This window comes from Meles meles, chromosome 20, assembly GCF_922984935.1.
Source record: "Meles meles chromosome 20, mMelMel3.1 paternal haplotype, whole genome shotgun sequence".
Lineage (NCBI taxonomy): Eukaryota > Metazoa > Chordata > Mammalia > Carnivora > Mustelidae > Meles > Meles meles.
Window position 1 is genome coordinate 14,028,767 of NC_060085.1, and position 22,093 is coordinate 14,050,859.

The 22,093-nt window shown below is 55.3% G+C and overlaps 2 protein-coding genes and 1 non-coding gene across 3 annotated transcripts; all 3 read left to right on the top strand.

The window, feature by feature from the left end:
- The first annotated feature begins 356 nt into the window (after positions 1–356).
- RPL18A (ribosomal protein L18a) lies at positions 357–3,838 on the top strand. The gene is made up of 5 exons (XM_045989760.1): positions 357–495; positions 1,810–1,989; positions 2,575–2,704; positions 3,364–3,473; positions 3,692–3,838. Exons 1-5 carry the CDS (start codon positions 478–480, stop codon positions 3,782–3,784), a joined length of 531 nt encoding a protein of 176 aa, XP_045845716.1. The 5' UTR covers positions 357–477; the 3' UTR covers positions 3,785–3,838.
- Positions 3,090–3,221, top strand: LOC123933298. The gene has a single exon (XR_006816546.1). It is a non-coding gene; the product is annotated as a small nucleolar RNA SNORA68 (small nucleolar RNA).
- A 6,326-nt stretch (positions 3,839–10,164) lies between the features above and the next one.
- Positions 10,165–21,512, top strand: SLC5A5 (solute carrier family 5 member 5). Its single transcript, XM_045991475.1, has 15 exons — positions 10,165–10,528; positions 11,347–11,412; positions 11,791–11,842; positions 12,037–12,104; positions 13,080–13,234; positions 13,679–13,819; positions 13,905–14,034; positions 15,065–15,153; positions 15,866–15,978; positions 16,053–16,123; positions 16,509–16,595; positions 16,665–16,858; positions 18,495–18,619; positions 19,350–19,465; positions 20,544–21,512. Exons 1-15 carry the CDS (start codon positions 10,172–10,174, stop codon positions 20,706–20,708), a joined length of 1,929 nt encoding a protein of 642 aa, XP_045847431.1. The 5' UTR covers positions 10,165–10,171; the 3' UTR covers positions 20,709–21,512.
- Positions 21,513–22,093: the final 581 nt, after the last annotated feature.

Below are 22,093 nucleotides of genomic sequence, written 5' to 3' on the forward strand. Positions count from 1 at the left end.
CTTAAAAATTAAATATTAAAAGAAAAATATTAAACACATATAAAAATCATTAAAAGAATTAAAATATTACACTAGAAAATAGTCACTTCATGGAATATAAAGCAGTAAGGAAATAAATTCTACACGCCAGTATTCCCTGCATTCCCTGGAAGTGGAACGCTCAAACTACCACCCAGACCTTCCCGGGGCCTACAACTCCCGGCGTGCTGCGCACGACGCTCCTTTACGGCCTTGGTGGAAAGGGAGGGGCTAGTGGCGCTCCCTCTTGTGTAGTTTCGCTGTGGAAGAAGGAGGGGCTGTGAAAGGTTGGTGGATCTGGAGCCAGTGAAAAAGCAGGTCTTGTTGAGCGTCGGAACAAGAAGCCAATGGGCGCGCAGCTTCCAAGAGGCGGGACTTCCGTCAACGAAGTCTTGGTGAGCGGATGCGCGAGGAAAGCCACTTCCTTTCTCGTGTGGCGGCGAAAGTGGATAGAGCGCCATGAAGGCCTCGGGCACGGTAAGGCGAGCGCGGCGGGCCCGGGGGCCGGGGAGTGCAGTGCGGATCGAATCGGGGGCGCCAGCAGGTGGCGTGGGCCGCGTAGCGGGAGAGCGCTCTTGGCTGGGTCCCGTGCTACCGCGCGCCATCGCCCCCAGGCGCAGCCAACATGGCGGCCATTGCGGGCGCCGCGTGGGGAGGCTGGTGCTATGGTTCCGACCCTCAGGGTAATTTCTGGGGCCGGAGAGGTCGGCTCTCCTTTCCAAAGGAAAGGGTAAATTGCGCGGCTTGGACGTTCGACCCACGGGACGTTGTCGACCTTCCAAGTCTCAGTTTCCCCATTTGCAAAGTGGTCAGGGTGGGAGGAAACGTTAATATTTCTTGTTTCCTGACGGGGCTGTAAGAAGTAGAAGAAAACTAAACCCGAGCTGACAAGGGGAGGTTTGTCGTGGCAAGTGCTTAGTAAAATCAGAGGGCGCTGTGGCGCAGAGATGGAAGAGCGAGCCCTCGGGAGAAACAGGGTGGGGGCCCTGTACAGCTCCCCAGCCTCAGTTTCCACGCTGGGGAAGAGGCCAGCTGCATCGGTCCCTTCCTGAGCAGGTGGTCCGCGGGGCTGATTAGTCACATTGAGACATGGAAGTAGGAGACAAGTTTCCGATATTTGGGGCCATCCTTCTTATATTAATAAAATGATTGACGAGTCATTTACGAAGGTGCGTTCGTTGTACTATATCGCAGTGTTTGGCTCTAGCCGACATTTTTGTCTTTGCATCTTTGTAAATGGGGAGAGCACTGGGAAGTCCAAACCCCTTTGGACTGCTGCTGGGAATACTGAAGCAGCTGCAGGTCCCATGGCAGCAGGCCTGGAAAGGGAACTGGATACTTGTCCTGGTTCTGCCTGGAGTGGGCTGTGAGATCCCAGGTTGGTCACTGTCTTTGGGCCCCAGAGTGAAAGAGCATTTTGGGAAGATGTGAGCTGCAAAGATGTTGTGAAGGAAGGAGCCGGCAGGTTTAGGCTTCAGCTGCTTTCACAGGAATATAAACGGAAAGGGAAGGACAGCCAAATTGACAGCTCTGCCCAGCTTTCCTGAGACAAGGCAAAGGGTATCCAGGCATCTTAACCATCCCCACCCTCGATCCCTGTTCTGGGAAGGCTGGGACAGTTGGCATGACCCAGTCACTGGGATTCCATATGGATGCTCTGTGATGGGACAGTCTGTTCTCACTCTCCTGATTTCAGTTCTCACCAGGCTTGGGAAAGGAAGCAAGGTGAATCTCACAGTTGGCCTCAGTGCTCTGGGTCAGGCCCCACTTCAACTCCTGTTTGTGTTTCAGCTGCGAGAGTACAAGGTGGTGGGGCGCTGCCTGCCCACCCCCAAATGTCGCACTCCGCCCCTGTATCGCATGCGAATCTTTGCACCTAACCACGTCGTCGCCAAGTCCCGCTTCTGGTACTTTGTGTCTCAGCTGAAAAAGATGAAGAAGTCCTCAGGGGAAATCGTCTACTGTGGACAGGTACGAGGTGTCCGAGAGCAGGGTGGGGTCTGGAGTGGATTGACACCTTCCCGTGGGCTCCTCACCCCACAAAGTTCCCAGACTTCATAAACCCTGGCTTGTTCATGTGTGGTAATTAAGCCCTAGGTTGGGATGGGATGGATAACCTCAGTGCCCTTTTCCTGATGAGAGAGCCCAAAGCCTAGGAAGCGTGTGGCGGGTATGCCCGGACACCTCAGCTGAGGCCAGCGCTTTGGCCGAGTCTCCTACATGAAGTAGGCAGAGGTGCTGTCACCCGAGCACGTTTGCTGTGATGGGCGCTGGACTCTGCATCCAACACCTGCAGGCTGGTGGCTGCTCTTGGGCCCAGGTAGTCTTGGGAGAGGAGTGTTTGGGAGGACTCGAGTTGGTGGTCCACATGGGGGAGGTGGTGGCCTGGCTGGCCCTGTCCGTTCCACTGTTGCCGTGGGGATTTGCCTAGGACTGCAGGTTGCTTTCCTGTGCTCTGAGGTTCAAGGACCGGGAGACAGATACTAGAGAGGCCTGAGGCAGAGGAATAGCGAGGCTGCTGGTCTTCTTGTCTCAGCCAGTGTCTCTGGCACGTAGGTGTTCGAGAAATCCCCCTTGCGAGTGAAGAACTTCGGCATCTGGCTGCGCTATGACTCAAGAAGCGGTACCCACAACATGTACCGGGAGTACCGGGACCTGACCACTGCGGGTGCCGTCACCCAGTGCTGTGAGCTGCCGGGGCCCGCACCCAGTCCTCCCTTAGGGCTCCTGTTGCGGGGATCTGCAGCCCACTTAGCCTGCGCCCTGCTTCCCACCCAGTCCCTGCTTCCCACCCACTCCCTGCCAAACTGAGGCAGGATGAGTGCCAGAGGCTTCTGGGATTAGGGGATCGGGCAGTCCAGGGGTGGTGGTTGGGGGGCGGGAGTGGAGAGGTTGCTCCAGGCGCCTCTTCTTCTGGAACCTGCCAGTAGGTGGGGCTTTTCAGGGTCCTTCACTTCTGCAGACATAATTCCCACTCAGAGTCTAGCCCCTATTCCCGGCCCTGTCTGTGGGGATCTGGCGCTGGTGGCCCCAGGTGCTCCTAGGGCGGGTTACCTGCCAGAGGCCAAACCCAAGCACCTCAACCCAAGAACTGCTGTTTCTCATAGCAGCGGTTTAAACAGAGGTGCTAACAGCAAGTGGATCTCGTCGCCTTTGGGGGCTGTGGCCGTGCCCCTCAAAGTGAATTTGGAGGTTCTACACCCCTGATACGCTAGTGCCTGCTGGGGCCAGAGGCTACAGCCACCCAGTCCCCAAGTTGGGGTCCCTCTAGGCCCGCACTTGGTGGGAGGTTTGAGGAATGCCCAGACCCTGGGGTGCACATTCGCCCTGCCTCTTTCCCTGCAGACCGAGACATGGGCGCCCGACACCGTGCCCGAGCGCACTCGATCCAGATCATGAAGGTGGAGGAGATTGCGGCCAGCAAGTGCCGCCGACCAGCAGTGAAGCAGTTCCACGTGAGTGCCCAGGGCCCTGCTGGGCAGGCTCGGGGGAGGGGGGCTTACCTGGACCATGGAGCTGGCCTAGCTACTCCCCTGTCCCCCAGTCTCTGGAGCTGCAGGGAGGCACTGGGTTTGACGCAGGAGCCCAGTGGGGGGTTGCCACACCTCAGTGGCCCTTGGAAGACTAGGTTGAGAGGCTTCCACCCCCCCTCACCCACCTCTCCTTATCACAGGACTCCAAGATCAAGTTCCCACTGCCCCACCGGGTTCTGCGTCGCCAGCACAAGCCACGCTTCACCACCAAGAGGCCCAACACCTTCTTTTAGGTGCAAAGCCTCTGTGTCTCCAGGTCTGCCCAAATAAACTTGTTGGGAAAACCAGGGTGCTCAGATACTTATTTTCTTTGTACACCCTGCAGAACTCAAGAGGGCACAGCCAGGCTGTGAGTTCTCTGCTTGGGGAGGGGTCCTCCTCTCTGGAAGTGGGGCCCAGGCACCTGATTTCTCCAGAAAGGGAGCCCCAGGAGTGCCAAAAGCCAGACCTCCAAGCGCGCTCCTGCCCACTTCGCTCCCCAGGGTTTTCACCCAGCAAAGGGCTCTCGTGGGCAGGGTCCTGGAGCCAGAAGGCCCAGTTTGCCGCCCCAGCAGGTAGCCTTCTGCTGTGAGCTTTGTGGGGTGTCTTGTAGGCCCCAAGGTTTGGCCCCTAAACCTGTCCCACCTTCTTACAAGAGGCCTCAGCTCATGTCTTTGGTGTTATGTGGCAGTCAGATGTCAGATGGGGTTGGTTCATCCCACCTGCAGTGTTTCCCCTCTCAGAGCCTAGTCTTTAGTTCCAGGATCCTCAGAGCAGACACCAGGGGGCACTGGAGAGGGCCATGAGCTTGCTGTGCTGTGCTGTGCTGTGCTGTGCTGGTTTCTCCCTTCACTAGGTGCGGGCCCCTTGAAGGACACCCTGATCCTGCCCAAGAAGTTCAAGGTCTCACCATTAGTATCAGTCTCCAGGAAACCACTTGAGGCCCTGGGGAATTCCAGGCATGAAGCTAATCCCACCCTGGCTGAGCCCCTCAATCAGGAGGCTGAGGCACGGCTAGGAGGGCAGTTCTTGGGATGTGTCTGTCCTTGGTGTGTGACCTTGGGCAGCCCTGGCCCACACTGAGTGAGTCCTCATCAGAAAGGGCACTCGGCAGATTTACTCAGTGGCCAGTACTTGGAGAGTCAACTGTAGGCACTGGGGGCAAAGGTCAGTCAAGATCTGCCTGCTGTTGCAGAGAGCCACAGAATTGGGGTGGGGGTCTGGGGAACAGTCAGGCGTGGAGTGTCCCGGGCAAGGGTACAGCCTCCCTTCCCCCACTTGAGGTGGGATAGCTCGTTGGCATGATCAGTCCTGGTGGTTTCCAGAAAACTGGCTCACTTCAGGCGCCACTTGTGTTTGGAGAGGTGCCCAAGGCAGAGTGTGGGCACAGCCAGCCACTGTCCCAAGAAGGACCTGGGGACAGAGTACCAGGTTTCCCAGACCTGCACTAGCTGCCCCCGCCCCCACTCTTTCAAACGCCTTCGCATGTTCTGAGCCTTCTGTCTGGACGTCTACAGATCATCACTGGTTTGGCCTCGCAAAGGTTTGTAAGCCACACATGGATTCCAGGGACAACAGGTGGATTTTCTACGTCCCCCCAGGTGAAGTCTGAAGAGGGCAGAGACCACGTGTGTTTCTCCTCAGCTCCAGGACAGGATTAATAAGTGGGAAAAATGTGAGGACAGCCAGTGACTGTCCCTCCCCTGTGTATCACATGGAGGAAGGACAGTGATAAACAGGGTCCCAAGTGGCTGGACCCAAGTTTTTAATTTCTGACCCTGCCAACCTCCCCCCCCCCCCCACCCCAACCCTGGAGGTACACCAATTTACTCTCCCCATAGTATTTAATAAGGCCTGTTTTCTCCCAGCTTTGCCAGTACCATGGGTTAGTAAACTTTGATGGCCGGAAAAAAAATCACATTTTAGGGATTTATATTTGCCTGCTTAGGAAGTAGGCACTTCTCTCTAAAATGAATTTGTATGGCTTTGTCTCCATGGGGCTGCTGGTCATTTTTGGTTTGTTTTTTTTGTTTGTTTTTAAAGATTTTATTTATTTATTTGACAGAGTGATAACAAGTAGGCAGAGAGAGAGGGGAAGCAGCTTCCCCGCTGAGCAGAGAGCCCGATGTGGGACTCGATCCCAGAACCCTGAGATCATGACCCGAGCCAAAGGTAGAGGCTTAACCCACTGAGCCACCCAGGCGTCCCTGCTGGTCATTTTTTAAGTTACTGTTTTGTAAAAGCGCTTTTCATATGTGGGGCAAAAACCTGAAAATACATGTTTTTCCCCATATATGCTGCAAATTCTTCCAAGGCACTTGATAGTTTTTAAGCTGTATTTTGGGGCCCGGCTAGAATTCTTTGAGTTTTTTGCCTTGTTAATGACATTAATCTTCTGTGACTTCAGGCAGACCCCTCTAGTTGTCCCCAAATACTTCGTCCTCAGTAATAGGATCTCCATATCTAGATGCCACCCACAAATTAAAAATAATTTCCCAGCCTTTTCATTTAGGGGTAACTGATACTAGCCACAGCAATGTGTGCCATTTCCAGGAAATACCCGTCTGGCTGGAATATAGGCACAATGTCTGGTGCTCCAGCAGCCATCTTTGGTCATTAGGAAGCCACACTGGAGCAATAAGGTAGTAGAAGGACTTTGGGTATCAGCCTGTGTCTGTAATAAGAGGAGAGAGAAGGAAACAGCAATACAGCTTAGGCTGTAATCTGGAGGTTTTCTGTCATTTGTGACTTGGCCCTGACATGAGCCCTAATGGTTGTGCCTGGGGTGAATCACTACCCACTCAGCTTTAGTTTCTTACTGTGTAAGGTGTGGTTGGTTCTGGGTGCGGGAAGACTAAAGATGAGCTAGAGATAGGATACGTCGCCAGGAAAGGGGAAGGCCTGGGCCCCGCAAAGGCCCACTGTGCACCTCCATCCCACCTTGGGGCTTCATAAAGGCTTCATCCATGTTACAGCCTGGGAACCAGGTGGGAGGGCTCTGCCCCAGCTCTCTGATACATCTGGTCATCCACTCGCCCTGCCATCTACTCATTGTCAGTAAGTTTGCCCACAGACCCCTCCACTGTGTAACCATCTACCTGGGAATCCGCATTGCCCGCCCACCCTCCCACCCCCAAAGAGCGGTTGCCTGGGCGCTGGGTGGAGATAAGGGCTGCTGAACAGAGCCCTCTCCGGAGATGGTTGAAGAGTGGGAACCAAGCAGAACAACAGCAAAACTGGAGACTGGCAGTAACAAGCCCTTCCATGTGAGGCCTGTGAGGCATTGCTGGCCTCCAGGATCGTTGACGGCCCCTCTGGTTGGCTGAGGGCTCCCAGGCCCTGTCCCAGGGTTTGCCCAGGTGCCAAGTGCCACACCTGGCAGGACTGGAAGCCGTGGGGGAGAGATCACAAGTCGCCCCTCACTGCACTGCCCCCACTCCTGAGTCAGGACCATTGAGCAAGGGCAAGCACCAAGATAAGACAAGCCGGGCAGGGGTCCCAGAAGACCCGAGCCAGATCGTGAAACCAGAAGAGACGACCTAAGAATCGTGGACACCTAGAACCACAGTTGGAATCCTTGGGGCTTAACAATGGTGGACTCTCAGGAAGCTACAGCACCATCAATAGAAATGGTTTGCTTTTACTGAGTGCAGGGGAGAACTTCAAAGCCAGACACCCAGAAGGTCCTGCTAGAGCCAGAGTAGCTCACAGCCTTTCACCCCTGTCCCCTGCCATGTCTCCAGGGAGCCCTGGGGGTACCCGGGCAGCAAGCAGGGGTGGGAACAGCGGGGACAGCAGACAGCCATGCAAACACACTGACATTCCTGCCCCTTGTGCTCAGACTCCAGCTGTGGGCCATGGGGGAATCTCCCTGCCCCTCCCCCCTCACCAACGGGGTCCTGCCTGCTCCCTGTCCATGTGGGAATTACACAGTCAGGGAAGGTCCTACTGCATCTCCCCAGCCTGCTCCCTGTACCCCTCCAACCCTAGAGAAGATGGTCCTGCCCAAACTCTGGGCCCCCTCCCACATCCTGGAATTCCAGATCACATTCCGAATCCACCCATTTCTTCTCACCCAACAGTCACTGCCATGGACATGGTGGGCTTTTCAGAGTCTTTAAGTCTCATTAGGTCCCTCTTGCTCCAAACTCTCCAATGCCCTCCCCCCACCCCCCTCAAAATAAAATCCACACCCTTGGCCAAGACTCAGCGTCCCTTGTGGCCTTCCCTGTCCTCATTTAACTCTGTTTACTCCACTTGTTTGTACCTCAGGGCCTTTGCACTGGCTGTTCCCCCTGCATCTCTCCAAGCTTGGTTCATCCCTGACTGCACGTCTGCACTCACCTCCTCCAAGAGTTCCCACCCCATAGGCCCACATAAAGTCGTCCCCCAGGCCCACTCCATCTCTGACCTTGCTTCACTCAACCATCAGCTTCTGAAACCTATGTGTGTTTATTTGCTGGCTTGGTCAGTGTTAAGTTCCTGTGAGTGATATGGTTCCACCTGGATCCTGCTGAATCCCCAGCAGTGGGCACACAGACATGCACACAGTAGGTGCTCAATGAATGGGCCTCAGCCCCAGCGTCTGTCTGTAGCCTCCCACTTCACAGTAGAGGAAGAGAAAGACTGGCCATGGATGGTAACCACTTCTAGAACCTCCCTGGGGAGGGAGGACCGGGTTTGTGTGTCCTGTAACAACTTGCATATATTTAAATTCACTTGCGTGGCTTTTTGGGAAGGGGATCCCCTCCAGAATTTTTCCTTTCCCATCAAATTGTCCAAAAGGGTGCAGTGCATCCAGGCCTGAAAGAATGAAGACGGGAAGGAAAAGGAACACAGTGTCCTCCCTGCACCCTCCTAGCTGGGGTGGAGCAGTGCATGCCAGTGGGCAACAGATCTATCGGAGTCTGGGGGCGGGACTGTGTGCAGTCCCAGTCTGTGGGCAGGCCGGCCAGCACCCGGTTGGGAGAGGGAGAGCCCCAGGGAACAGGAAGGGTTGCATGGGAGATGCTGCACCAACTGGAGTGGCGCGAGTTGGCTGGAGACCACCAGGAGGCGGCAGAGGCTTGGAGAGGACTCCGGGGCCCACATGAACCCAGCAGAGGTCCAGATCCCTCCTGCTAGTGGAGGAGGGAACCAGTTTCCAGACACCAAGTCAGGACTCGAACCCAGAAGTCAGAGCTTCCAGAGGCCAAAGTCCCTCAAGACCACCAACGAAGGGCCCCAAGACGACAGTGTGTGGGTCCCTTGTAGCACAACCCGAGGCAAGGGACTTCCCTCCACAACCTTGGTCTCCTTCCTCATTGTGTGATGGGGGACATGGCAGACACTACCTCCCAAGGAGTCATGGGCCCCCATTGGGCCACTGACATGTCCCTCCCCCATGACCTCTATTACACACTTAGCGCCTGGCACAAGACAGCTGCTCCATAAGTATTCCACGCAGGAAACAACAAATGAATGAAGACACCAATGAATGAATGAATGAATGAATGAGTGAGTGAAGGCTTTACTCTGTGCCAGGCTCCTACTATTAGGTTCGATTTATTCCTTGGGGCAGGGACTACTTTATCTCCATTTATAGATGGGGAAACTGAGGTCCAATGACAAGCAAAGACTCCCCCAAGTATGTCTGCATGTAGCACCTGAACCCCAATGTGTCCCACTCAGCTTAGCCTGGGCTGGGGTTTGGTGATTTCCTCTCACTAGGTTCTGAAGAAAGGGAGTGGATGCAGGTGCCCGTTGGGGGAAGGGTTCAAGCAACAAGTTTTCCTCAAGCGGCAGGGCAACCCAGAAAAGGAACCCCTGGTTTGTGGGAGACTGAGCTCCCCTTCCCTTAAGGTACAAAAGCACAGCGGGGATTTGACTCCTGAAGCCACAGCTCCCAGTCGTGTGGCCTCAGGTGAGTGTGACACGCCTTCCCGGAGCCTCAGTCCCCCACCTGTCAACGGGAGACATGAACAGCTTGGGGTGAAGGGATAGTGTCACCGAAGTAAGAAGGGGTATTTGGGAGCCGCACACCACCGCCACCCCCACCCCCAGCAGCCACCCACGTGGCCGGCCTTGGCCTATCTGACCAGTCCCGGGCGGAAAGGGTGCGGGTCCTGCCCGCCCCCAACTCCAGGGGCGGGGTTTCGCGGACCCGGGAGCCCAATAAATCCACAGCCGGTCGTCGGGAGCCACCCCTTTAAAGCCCCACGGAGACCTCCAGTCGTCCGCGCAGAGCACGGCTCCCAGGGAACGGGACCGACGGCTGGGCGGTGGATACACCGCTGTCAGGGCCAGCCCTGCCGAGCGGGAACGAGGTGCGCCGACAGACAGACGGCAGAGGCAGACGCGTAGACGAAGAGGAGGGACGGGGTGGGGGGGCAACGGACCGCAGCGAGGACCCAGAGATTCCTTGCCCAGGGAGCCCCTGCCCGAGTCGCTTTCGCTGCCTCCCTTCAGGGGCCCAAGGAGACAGGTGTGCAGCCTCGCTGCAGAGGCCCAGCATCCTCCCGTCTCCACGCAGCCCTGCCTCCTCGGTCGCTGCCAGTTTCCCTTACGGGGGCGGGGGGAGGGGGTTGCAGGGGTGGGGGTGGTGGACACGCGCGCGTGGCTGGAAAGGCCGAGGACGCCCTTGGCCCCAGCACCTGCACCTGATGGCTGTCGTCGAGGCAGGAGCGCGGGCCACGTTCGGAGCCTGGGATTACGCGGTCTTCGCGCTCATGCTGCTGGTGTCCACGGGCATCGGGCTGGGGGTCGGGCTGGCGCGGGGCGGGCAGCGCAGCGCCGAGGACTTCTTCACCGGGGGCCGGCGCCTGGCCGCCCTGCCCGTTGGCCTCTCGCTGGCCGCCAGCTTCATGTCGGCGGTGCAGGTGCTGGGCGTGCCAGCCGAGGCCTACCGCTATGGCTTCAAGTTCCTCTGGATGTGCCTGGGACAGTTGCTCAACTCCCTGCTCACCGCCTTCCTCTTCATGCCGGTTTTCTACCGCCTGGGCCTCACCAGCACCTACCAGGTACCAGGCAGAGGCCCGGAGACAGGAGCTGCCTGGCTGAGAACGCAGGGTTGTGATGGGGAGGCCCTGGGGCTTTGACAAGCTGTACAGGGGGCCGTGGGCGGGCTCCTTGGGGCTTTAACGGGGCAGATGGGTGCGGAGGGTTCTGGGAAGTAGCCCCAGGCAGCGGGGTGAGGGGCAGGAAGGAGGAAGAGGAGCCGCCGTCCTGGTTCTCCTCTGTGGAAGCCCGCGCAAGGCGGAGCCAGGTGTGCACCAAGTGCGGACAGGCACAAACCTGCCCCTCACATGCTCGGGCTTGCGCACACCCGAGCGATCGCCGGACAGTGGGCCGACGGTTCGAGACCCGACTTCCCCGCTTACTCTGCTCCGGCTTCTCAAGTGACAAACTGGGCTAATAAGAGGACTTCCCTCCAGGGCGGGCGGTAAAGTGATTAAAATCGTGACCGGTATACAGTAGGCCACCAACGACAGCTGGCCACAGGCTCTGTAGAGTCCGCTTGTTAACGCAGAGCGGCGCCGCCCCGGGACCAATTAGCCACCAGTGGGAGTGGAGGAACGTGCGTCTTTGATTGATCCGTCTTCCTGGGCACACCTCGCGTGCCCAGGAGTGGGGGTGGCTCGTGTGCACAGGTGTGTGCACACTGGTCGGAATCTGGGGCTTGGCGCCCCCCCCCCTTCCTCCACGGGCAAGAATGGAGAGAGAAGTTGGCCTCCGGAGGGAGGGCAGAAGCCACGAGGGCAGATGAAGTACCCCAGAGGCCTCCATCTCCTGGGTAGGAACTGTCCAGGTGACCACGAGCCTCGACTTCTCCTTGCAGTACCTGGAGCAGCGCTTCAGCCGCAGCGTGCGGCTCTGCGGGACCCTGCAGTACCTGGTAGCCACAGTGAGTGGCCCCGGCCCCGCCCTCGCCCTCGCCCTCAGGGTCCCGCTCAGATCCCTTCTGCCTGGGTCCTGGTCTTCGTCGGCCCCGCCCACAGCCCGCCCCCATCCGTCACGACCCCGCCCCGTGGTTTCCCCCCAACCCCTATCCTGCAACGCCCTTCCCAGGCCCAGCCTCAAGCTTTCTGGCCCCGCCCCCTGCGGCCTGTTCTGGAGGTTTGGCCCGAAGGCCCGCCCCCCGTACTCCAGGCTTGACCCCGCCCCACCCTGTGTGGGATTTCCCCCTACTCACCCGACGCCACAAGCTCCGCCACCACTATTCTCTCCTTCCCCCTCCTCCGTGCTCCGCGGGACTCACCTGGTCCCGGCTCTCCACCCGTAGATGCTGTATACCGGCATCGTGATCTACGCCCCCGCGCTCATCTTGAATCAAGGTTCGGCTCTGGGAGATCTAGGGAGGGTGACCCGGAGAGAGCAAAGGCTTTGAGACGAGACCGAAGGAGAGGGAAGGGACAGCGCCGGGAGAGACTCGGGGAGGGAAGAATCCCGGAGAGATGAGGACCCTAGACACTAGGGGCCAAGTTTGCACCCTGCCTGGATGCGTAACGGGAGCGGTTTCCTTGCACAGTGACCGGGTTGGACATCTGGGCATCGCTCCTGTCCACTGGAGCCATCTGTACCTTCTACACGACTGTGGTGAGTGACACCCCCACCCCACGTGGGGGTCCATGCGCACTGGGTGGGGGACACCGTGAAGCCGTCATCCTCTCTTTACTTTCCCTTCCTGCTGAGGAAGCCTGCATCCCAGCTGGGCCTCTGTTTCCTTATCTTAATAACAACTCATTTGAAAGGCTTTTTGCTGGGGCTCTTGGGTGGCTCAGTGGGTTAAAGCCTCTGCCTTTGGCTCAGGTCATGATCCCAGAGCCCTGGGATCAAGCCCCGCATCGGGCTCTCGGCTCAGCGGGGAGCCTGCTTCCCCCTCTCTCTCTCCCTACTTGTGATCTCTGTCTGTCAAATTTAAAAAAAAAGAAAGAAAGAAAAGAAAAAGAAAGTCTTGCTGAGAGTCTAGGGATAGCCTAGTTTCAGGGCTGGCTGGATCCAGGGGCTACAACAGCATCCTGTGGCCCCCTCTCCCGTCTCTTGGGGTCCCATCAGCTCAGAAAGTAAGTTCCTATTTCAGGATGGACTGGCACAAGTCCCAGGAGGATTCCGGTTGGCTGGACCCAGTCTTGCGCGCTGTGATTGGATGAACCAATCACAGAAGTTTGGGGGGCTGGGGAAGATGTTCTGATTGACTATTTTTGGAGCTGGGAGTAGATTGGCTTCTGATGAATGGATTTTGAGGGAGAAGGGGCGGCTCCAAAGGCATATCCAGGGGCTCCCATGGGAAGGCAGAGGCTGAAGGGTAAAAGCTATAGCTAAGAATAATGGTAGTAGTAGTAATGATAACGGGGGCAGCCAACACTTATTCTCTCACTGACTTGTACGTGCTGGGTGCTGTGGCAAAGATTTTCCTCACATGAACTAACTGAATCCTCACAACACCATTTTCCAGATGAGGAAACAGGCAGAGAGAGGCATCAGTCCCAGCCACTGTTGAAAGCCAAACTGGGTTGGCCTCAGACAGATTCCTGTCTGAACCCTCGCCTCCCCATCTGTCACGTCTTGCAGGGCGGCATGAAGGCTGTGGTCTGGACTGATGTGTTCCAGGTTGTGGTGATGCTAACCGGCTTCTGGGTTGTCCTGGCCCGCGGGATCATGCTGGTGGGTGGGCCCAGGATCGTATTTGAGATTGCCCAGAACCACTCCCGGATGAACCTGATGGAGTGAGTAAAATTGGAGAGAGGGTACTGCAAAGAGGTGCAGTACCTTCTCCTCTGCCCTGGGAGAAGCCAACCAGTGCCTCCTCCTCCTCCAGGAAGTCCTCCCTGCTTCCCTTCCCAGACTCTCCACAGACCAAACATTTGCCTCCCCTCTCTAGACTGCCCTAGCCCCCCATCCCTCCATCTGTCCCACCATGTCCCCCAGCCCAGAGTGGACACTGATGGCTCCCTGAGGTCACAGCTGGGCACCAAGAGGGTTTTGAATGCATACATGGACGACTCAGTAAACAAAATTTTCAATCTGGCAAACTCCTACTCATACACTTCAAAACCCGCCCCCAAAGTCCCCTCAAGGTCCATAAGGTTCAGAATGGCCATCTGGGGCCCTTGGGAGGGTAAAGTCAATGTAGTGTTCCCATATGGCTGTCTTGTCCCTTCCTTATCCAGCTTTGACCTGGACCCGCGGAGCCGCTACACATTCTGGACTTTTATAGTGGGCGGCACGTTGGTGTGGCTCTCGATGTATGGCGTGAACCAAGCACAGGTGCAGCGCTATGTGGCCTGTCGCACGGAGAAGCAGGCCAAGCTGTGAGTGTTTAGGAGGCACAGGGTGGGGGCCTCTGGGACCAGCTGCCGACCCCCCGCCCAGCCTGAGGCTGTGCCTTCCCCGCAGGGCCTTGCTCATCAACCAGCTGGGCCTGTTCCTGATCGTGTTCAGCGCTGCTGGCTGTGGCATCATCATGTTCACGATCTATGTAGACTGTGACCCTCTCCTTGCAGGGCGCATCTCCGCCCCTGACCAGGTAAGTCTGGCCGAGGCTCCTAGGCCACTCCTGCCTTCCCCACCCCCACTCTGAACTGCTGCATGGATGAACCTCTCCAGGCAAGGGTGGAATAGCATCTAAAAGAGAGAACAGCCTGTGCAGAGGTCCAGGAGCAGCAAAGAGCTTGGCTCAGAGGAGGATCTGGAAGGAGAGAGGAAGAACAAGACTGGGAGGCAATGGGGAGCCATGGGGGGAGAGAATGTGTAGGGGACGGGCACATTCAGATTTAGAGTCAGAGACTCCCTGAGGGATATTAAGGAGGAGGTGGGATCACGGTTCAGCCTGAAATGGTGGTGTTGATTATAATAATCATCAGCTCCCATGCCACAACTGCCTACTCTGTTCCTCATGCTGTTCCCTTCACAGTCTCCCACAAAATCTTTCAACATGTGATGGGGCCAAGGCTGTCATGGCCCTCACTTTACAGATGAGCAAACTGGGGCTGGAGTGGGTGGGAAGCAACTCTCTGAGGTCAACAGGGAGTCAGCCGCAGCATCGGGGCAAGAGGCCCCTCTGGTTCAGAGTCTGTTCAGAATTAGCAGAAAATGGAAGGCTGTCCCATCTGTTGTCCTCTGCGGGAGTCAGCTCCTGGACTGCCTGACTGTGCAACCTCAGCCAAGGGCCGCACCTATTAGTCTTACTGTCTGGGGAAGATGTTCTGATTGACTATTTTTGGAGCTGGGAGTAGATTGGCTTCTGATGAATGGACTTTGAGGGAGAAGGGGCGTCTCCAAAGGCATATCCAGGGGCTCCCATGGGAAGGCAGAGGCTGAGCAAAGCAGAGATGATGTGGGACTCTGCCTCGCTGGGATCCCAGGGCTCTGTGCGTGGTGGGGCTCAGTGACTGTCCTTCGGGGCACGCAGTCAATCAGCAAACACACACTCAGTGCCTGCTGTGAGCCCGGTCTGCCCTGGGCCCTGGGGACATGCAGTGTGAGGACAGACAGAATCCCTTGTCCTTGGGGTGCTGCTGTCCTGGACGCCAACTCCCGCCCACCCACCCACCCAGTACATGCCCTTGCTGGTGCTGGACATCTTCGAGGACCTGCCTGGAGTCCCTGGGCTCTTTCTGGCCTGTGCCTACAGTGGCACCCTCAGGTGAGCAGCCCTCCTTGCTCACCCGGCTGTCCCCCTGTGGGATAGAATGTTCTGGGCATGTCCATCATTTACAGTTTCTGCTTGGTCCCCAGTGGGCAGCTCAGGGGGGCCCCAGCAGAAGGGGGGGCCCTAGCAGAAGGCGTGCCCTGAGGACAAGGTGGGGTTTTCACCTTCTTATCACCTGGCAGGGCCTCACCTGTCTCCCCTCTCCCTTCTTTCTTTCCTTTGTTTGGCCCAAACAAATGTTATTGAGCACGTACTGAGCACCTACGGTGTACATATGTGGCCTCTACTGCCATTCTGAGTCCCAGGGCACAGCTGTGACTGAGTGGTACCCCACTCCTGCCCTCAGGGGCCTCACATTCCAAATATGCTGCAACTTCTGGCTCATCCCTGCTCCTGCTGTGACCAGCATCCCATGCAGTTCTCAGCAGCCTATGACTGCTGTGTAATGAGAACTTGTGTCATTCATGTCCTTGGTCAGGGGTGCCTTTGCTCCCGTGGGGGTGTCTTAGGGCTGGGGGTGTGGATGGTGGGATGGTGGACATCTCCTCCACTCTGGAGGAATTCTGTCTGTTACCCATGCCTCTGCCCTTGGGCTAGGTCAGATGGTATGAGCAGCTGGGGCCTCCCCCAGCAGGTGGACCCCAGAGGGGGGTGTGGCCAGTCACTTGATGAGGCCTGTTGACCACCCTCACCACCCTATTCTCAGCACGGCCTCCACCAGCATCAACGCCATGGCCGCGGTCACTGTGGAGGACCTCATCAAACCTCGGCTGCAGAGCCTCACACCCCGGAGACTCGTGATGATCTCCAAGGGGCTCTGTGAGTTGGGGGAACCTGGTGGGGGGGCAGGGCGGCCTCTCCCCGCTGACCATGCCACCCCCCATCTGCCGCAGCCCTCATCTATGGCTCAGCCTGTCTCACCGTGGCGGCTCTGTCCTCGCTGCTGGGGGGAGGTGTCCTCCAGGTAAGCGTCCCTCCCTGACCTACCTACCCCATCGCCACAGGAAGCAGGGCACCATCTGCTTTGAACTGAAACCCAGAAAGGGTCCTACTTTTCATGGCAGAACTGGTCTGATGCCACCCACCTGATAACTTTCTGCAGTCACCTGGCTGGTGGCAGTGGCAGTGGGAGGTGGGGGGGGGTAGTGACTTGGAGGTGGGACCAGAATTTATCCAACACAGGGGAGAGAGGCAGGAACAGGGAGTCCCGTCCCCTTTAGGGAAACAAGCACCGAGTTCCAGGGTCCACAGTGGAATTCCTCAGGTCTTGCTTTCCCAGCAAGCAAACTGAAGCCAGGAGAGGTGGGATGGCTCTGCCCTAGCTCCCGCTCCCCTGCCCCCTCTCGCAGGGCTCCTTCACCGTCATGGGAGTCATCAGTGGCCCCCTCCTTGGAGCCTTCATTCTGGGGATGTTTCTTCCTGCCTGCAACACTCCGGTGAGCGGGGGCAGCTAGGGGTTGGGAGGGCACAAGACCTCTCTCCCCTGACCTAGACTCTGCCCTCAGGGTGTCCTCTCCGGGCTGGCTGCTGGCTTGGCGCTTTCGCTGTGGGTGGCTGTGGGTGCTACTCTGTACCCGCCCAGCACCCAGTCCTTGGGAGTCCTGCCATCATCGGCTGACGGCTGTGTCATGCTCTCTACCAATGCCTCCGAATTCTTGGGCCAGCTCCATGCCACCAACACCTCCAGCAGGAACACAAGGTGAGCATGGCCTGAGAGGGTGCGGTGGGGGAGGGGGGCTCTTAAACTGAGTCTGAATGAAAAGGAGGAATGTGCTCTTGGGACAGTGGCGAGAAGGGCAAGTGCAAAGGGCCTGGGGTCGAGTTCAGTTTAGTGCATTCCAATGATGGAGAGGATGGGGTGTATTTAGCGGGCCGAGAAAGGATAGATTGGGTCCAGGCAGAAGAATGTGGTCTGATTCTTTATTTTTATTATTATTACTATTGAGATATAATTTACAGACCATAATATGAACCATTTAAAAGTGGTTTTAGTGGATTCACAAGGTTACACAACCATCACCATTAACTCAAGAACATTTTCATCACCTCACAAGGAGCCCCCATCCCCATGAGCAGTTCCTGTCCATCTCCCTCTCCCTCCAGCTTCTGGCAACCACTAATCCGATTTCTGTTGCTATGGATTTGCTTGTCTGGACACTTCTTATAAACGGAATTATACAATAGACAGCCTGTTTCATCTGGCTTTTTTCACTCAGTGTGATGTTTTCAAAGTTTTTGTTTTGTTTTTGATATTTTCAAGGTTTATCCACATTGTAACACATATGAGGGCTTGATTCCTTTTTATGGCTGAACAATATTCCTGTGTGGATGGCCCACATTTTGTTTATTTACACATCCCTTGGACAACTCAGTTGCGTCCACTTTTTGGCTACTGTGAACAGCTGCTATGAACATTTGTGTGCAAGTTTTGGTGGGACATATGGTTTCATTTCTCTTGGTCTATACCTAGGAGTGGAAATACTGGATCAAATAGACATTCTTTTTAAATTATTTTTCAGACACTTTTTAAAGGTTTTATTTATTTATTTGAGAGAGCAGAGTGAGAGGGAGAGCACGAGCGGGGGTGGAAGAGAGAGGGAGAAGGAGAAGCAGGCTCCCCACAGAGCAGGGAGCCCGACGTGGGGCTTGGTCCCAGGACCTTGGAGATCGTGATCTGAGCTGAAGGCAGACACTTAGCCCACTGAACCTCTATACTTTTTTTTTTTTTTTTTTTTTTTTTTTTGAGAAATGCCTATCCAAACCCTTTGCTCATTTTTTTAACTGGCTCTTTTTTTTTTTTTTTTTTATTGTTGAATTCTAATTTGTATATTCTTTAAGTCTTTTTGTATTCTGGATACCAGATCCTCATCAGATGTATGATTTGCAAATATTTTCTTCCACTCTGGATTGTCTTTTCATTCTCTTTATAGTGTCCTATCACGCACAGAAGTCCAATTTATCTCTGTTTTCTTGGGCTGCTTGTGCTTTTGGAGTCACATCTAAGAAACTATTACCAAATCCAAGGTCATAAAGATGCACACCTAATGTTTTCGTCTAAGAGTTTGATTTGGGTAGATTCTGAGGGTGAGTGGTGGAGCAGTGGTGAGCGGTGGCAGGAGGTACTCTGAGTTACATTTCAGTAATGCTCCCTCTGGTTGTATGTAGAGAACACCTATGGGTGGGAGTGGGTTAGCCTGAGAGGAAGAGAAGTGGCTGCTGCCCACATCTGAGTGAGAAATCATGGAATATTGTGCTAGGCCGTGGCAGTGGAAATGGGAGGAAACGAACAAACTGGGAGTGGCTTTTGGACTCATGCACACCTCTCCTACTCCCAGCCCTGAAATGGATCTTGATCGACCCGCCTTAGCTGACAGCTTCTATGCCATTTCCTACCTTTACTATGGTGCCCTTGGCACGCTGAGCACTGTGTTATGTGGAGCCCTCATCAGCTGCTTGACAGGTAAGCAGGGCATATGTCCCCCTCAGAGATCACCCTGTGGATGCCTCTGCCTCCAGGACCCACCGGGCAGGAAGAAGAGAAAAGACATTCCCGTCAGCCAAATGGCCACCACGTGCTTGATGCATCAGCACCCTTTCTGCTCTGTCGCCTTGGGGACAAACCCTGCACCTCGCAGGGCTGGTCCCATTTTGCAAAGGCAGAAGAAAACTGAAGCACCCCTCCTCCCTTCTACCTACCTATCTAGTCTCCCCCCCAACCCCCACTCCAAAAGGTTGTCCTTCCAGAGGACATTGGGTGGAGCCGTGAGGCGCTGTCCATTGTGCTGAAATAGCTTCTCAGCAGGACCTCAGGGGCTCCGTGTCCACCCGGGGATTCTGAATGCCACTCTAGAAGTGGGAAGACTTCAGGAAACATCAATAGTGATCACAATACCTGTTCTTGCTTCCTGTGTCTCAGACTTTACATTCACCGGGGCTTTCTTGAGTCCTCTGTGCCAGACAGTATTCTAGATGCTGGGGAAATAATGAACCATAATGAACCACCCGCTGATGTATTAGACCCCCTTACTGTGTAGATGAGAAAACTGAAGCCCAGAGAAGGGCAGAGGCTTTCCAGGGCACCCAGTGGGTCATTAACGAGAATCTGGGATTGGAACCCATCAGAGTGCTCCCTTTCCCCTCTCTCTCCAGTTCCCATCATCTCTTCACTAAATACTCCCCTTTCCCCTCAGGCCCCACCAAGCGCAGTGCCTTGAGTCCTGGGCTGCTGTGGTGGGATCTTGCACGGCAGACAGCATCGGTGGCCCCCAAGGAAGAAGTAGCTACCTTGGATGACAGCTTGGGGAAGGTCAGTCACAGGGCTGGCTCCCAGAGCAGGGGAGGGACAGTGAAGTGATTTTTGATCTCCTGGGCATGGCCATAAGTCAGGGGAGGAACATGGTGAGTCACCATCTTTCTCAACCTCTTCCAGCAAAAAAGCTTGCTTGAGAGCTGACATGTCTTCCACACTTTTTATTAAGCCCTTTTAAAAAAAGACTGAATAGAATTTCATATTATTCATTTCCTTGGATTACTTCCAGGCTGTGGCAAGTGGAACTGGTTTACCTTTAAGACATTGATTTAAAATCTCTTCTGTAAATAAAAGTACTTAATTAAAAAGTGAGTCAACTTAGAGAAAATCTTACATAAGAAACATGACCGGGGATGGGCCAAATTCACCCAAAGCCATGTGGTTGTTCTGTGAATGCCCTGAATTCAGAAGATGCTGTCCCTGACCCAGACCTGCCCCTGCTTTGGAATCCCTGTTTCATTTTCTCATTTCTTACACACTTGCTATGTCCCTAGCCCTACTCTGGGCTGGAGTTCATGTCCACTGTCTAGGAGGAGCAGATAAAAGCTAAACTGAGAAATAAGTAAGTTCTCAGCAGGTAATGGCAGTGAAACAGGGAACTGTGATGAGGGTGGCCTCTTGGAAGAGGTAGGAGGCAGAGTCAGCCCTAGGAAGATCTGGGGGAAGGGCATTCTGGATGGAGGGCACAGCAGGTGAAAAGGCTGAGGCCAGAAGCTTGAGAAGAGGAGGTATGGAGAGGGAAGGTATTTGGCTGGAATGTTTTGAAAGCTTTCAGCGGCTGTGGTGAAATATTTATTTTCTTGAAGTGGAGCAGCCTGAAAGTCAGAGTGAGAGGGAGGCAGGCATCCTTGCAAGCACCAATGGCCTGAAATATCGGTGATGTGGGCATTGGGGGAGAGAAGTGGGTGGAGGTTTTGGAGGCAGAAGTGTGGCTGATGCACTGACCAAGGGGACGGTTGTGCAACTCCTGCCCAGGTTCTGTACTTTTAGGCCCTCAGTGATCCCATCTGGGGGATGAGCTGACACAGAGCAGAATGGGGTCTCTGATGGTGTCTTTCTTCACTTTTCATTCCAGGGTGTTGAGGAACTGCCCCCTGGAACTAAGAGGCCTCCTGACTTCCCGTCCACTGACGAGGACCATCTGCTCTTCCTGGGGCAGAAGGAGGTCAATGGACCCGGCTCCTGGACTCCCAGCAGTACACATGACGGTGGTCAGGACCTTCGGGAGACAGACCTCTGAGCCAGCAGGGGACTGGCCACCTGGGATGGAACTTCAGGGTAGGCCCTCCCAGGCCACAGAAGAATGACCTCTGGCTCCAATTGGCTGGACTGTGTCTTTATGCAAATGAGTTTGGGATCCCTGCCCTATGGAAAGCGGTGAAGCCCTACCTCTGGGAGGTCGTTTTATCCAGCCCCCTTCCAGCCAGCCCCTAGTCTTAGATGCTGCACCCTTGCCTGTTCCCCCCAAATGAAGCCAGATTTCTGTCTAGGTACAATAGAAAGATGTCGAAGTCCCCTCTGGACAACATGGGAGAACTCCAGGCCCAGCATTAGAGTCTGAGAAAGTCTCCAGTGCTTCTCTAGAATGTTAGCAAGGATTTGGGAGGTCCTCAGGCACCAACCCCTGCACCCCATCTCGCAGTTGGGGAAACTGAGCCCTGGAAAGGGGCAACAACTTGACCAAGACCACAGAGCACACCAGAGATTCATTGAGAGTTGGGACACCAGCACTTCCGCCTTCACCGCCTCCCTGTTTTCCTCCCTTTGGAGGGTCAGACATCACATGGCCCCCGACCTTGGGAGCAAGAAGGGAAGATAAAGGAGAAATAACATTTTTGATCTTTCTCTTATGCCTGGACACTATGTATCTTATCTGCCTGAGGTTACAGCAAGTCGGGTCGGGGCAGGGACAGACCTGGGAGCTGCATGATGTCAAAGGTCTATTGCCAGCATGCCACCAGCAATAGACAGGGTCTGTGGACAGGGTCAGACAGGTGGGCAAAGCCATGTCCTGGGGATGCGCTTGACTTTGGATGCAGAGATTTAATCCATACACATCAAATAAATGGACTTTGATGCTTCATGTTCTGTGCTGTCCAAAAAATCGTTCTGGCTGTTGCCTCAGATCTCCTCGGTCAGATGTGAGTGTGAATCTCAGTGTCTCTTGTCCCGAGACTGTGAGTGAATAAGCCTGAGTAAGCATCAGAGCAAGGTGAGAATTGCCATCTTGGGGTGCCTTGTACTGCCCCCCCCCCGCCCGGCACACAGCTTCTCTCCCTCTCCTGATCTGCACTTGAACCATCCCCTCCTCACTGCCCTTTCTGCTTGGACCCTGCCAGCCTCCACACTGTCCCTGCACTGGTCCCTTGGGGTCTCTGGGACCTTGAGAGCTGATTGAACTCACACCTGCACGCATACTTCATGCAGCTCCTGGGGTCCCCAAGGGAACATCCTGTACTCACTTCAGTAGGGTCCCCCACAAATTCAAGACCCAAGAACCTCAGAACGTAACCTTATTTGAAGAGTCTTGGCAGATATACTTAGATTAAGATAAGGTCATACTGGATGAGGGTGAGCTCTCAACCCAGTGACTGTCCTCCTAAGAAAAGAAGACATGCACACAGG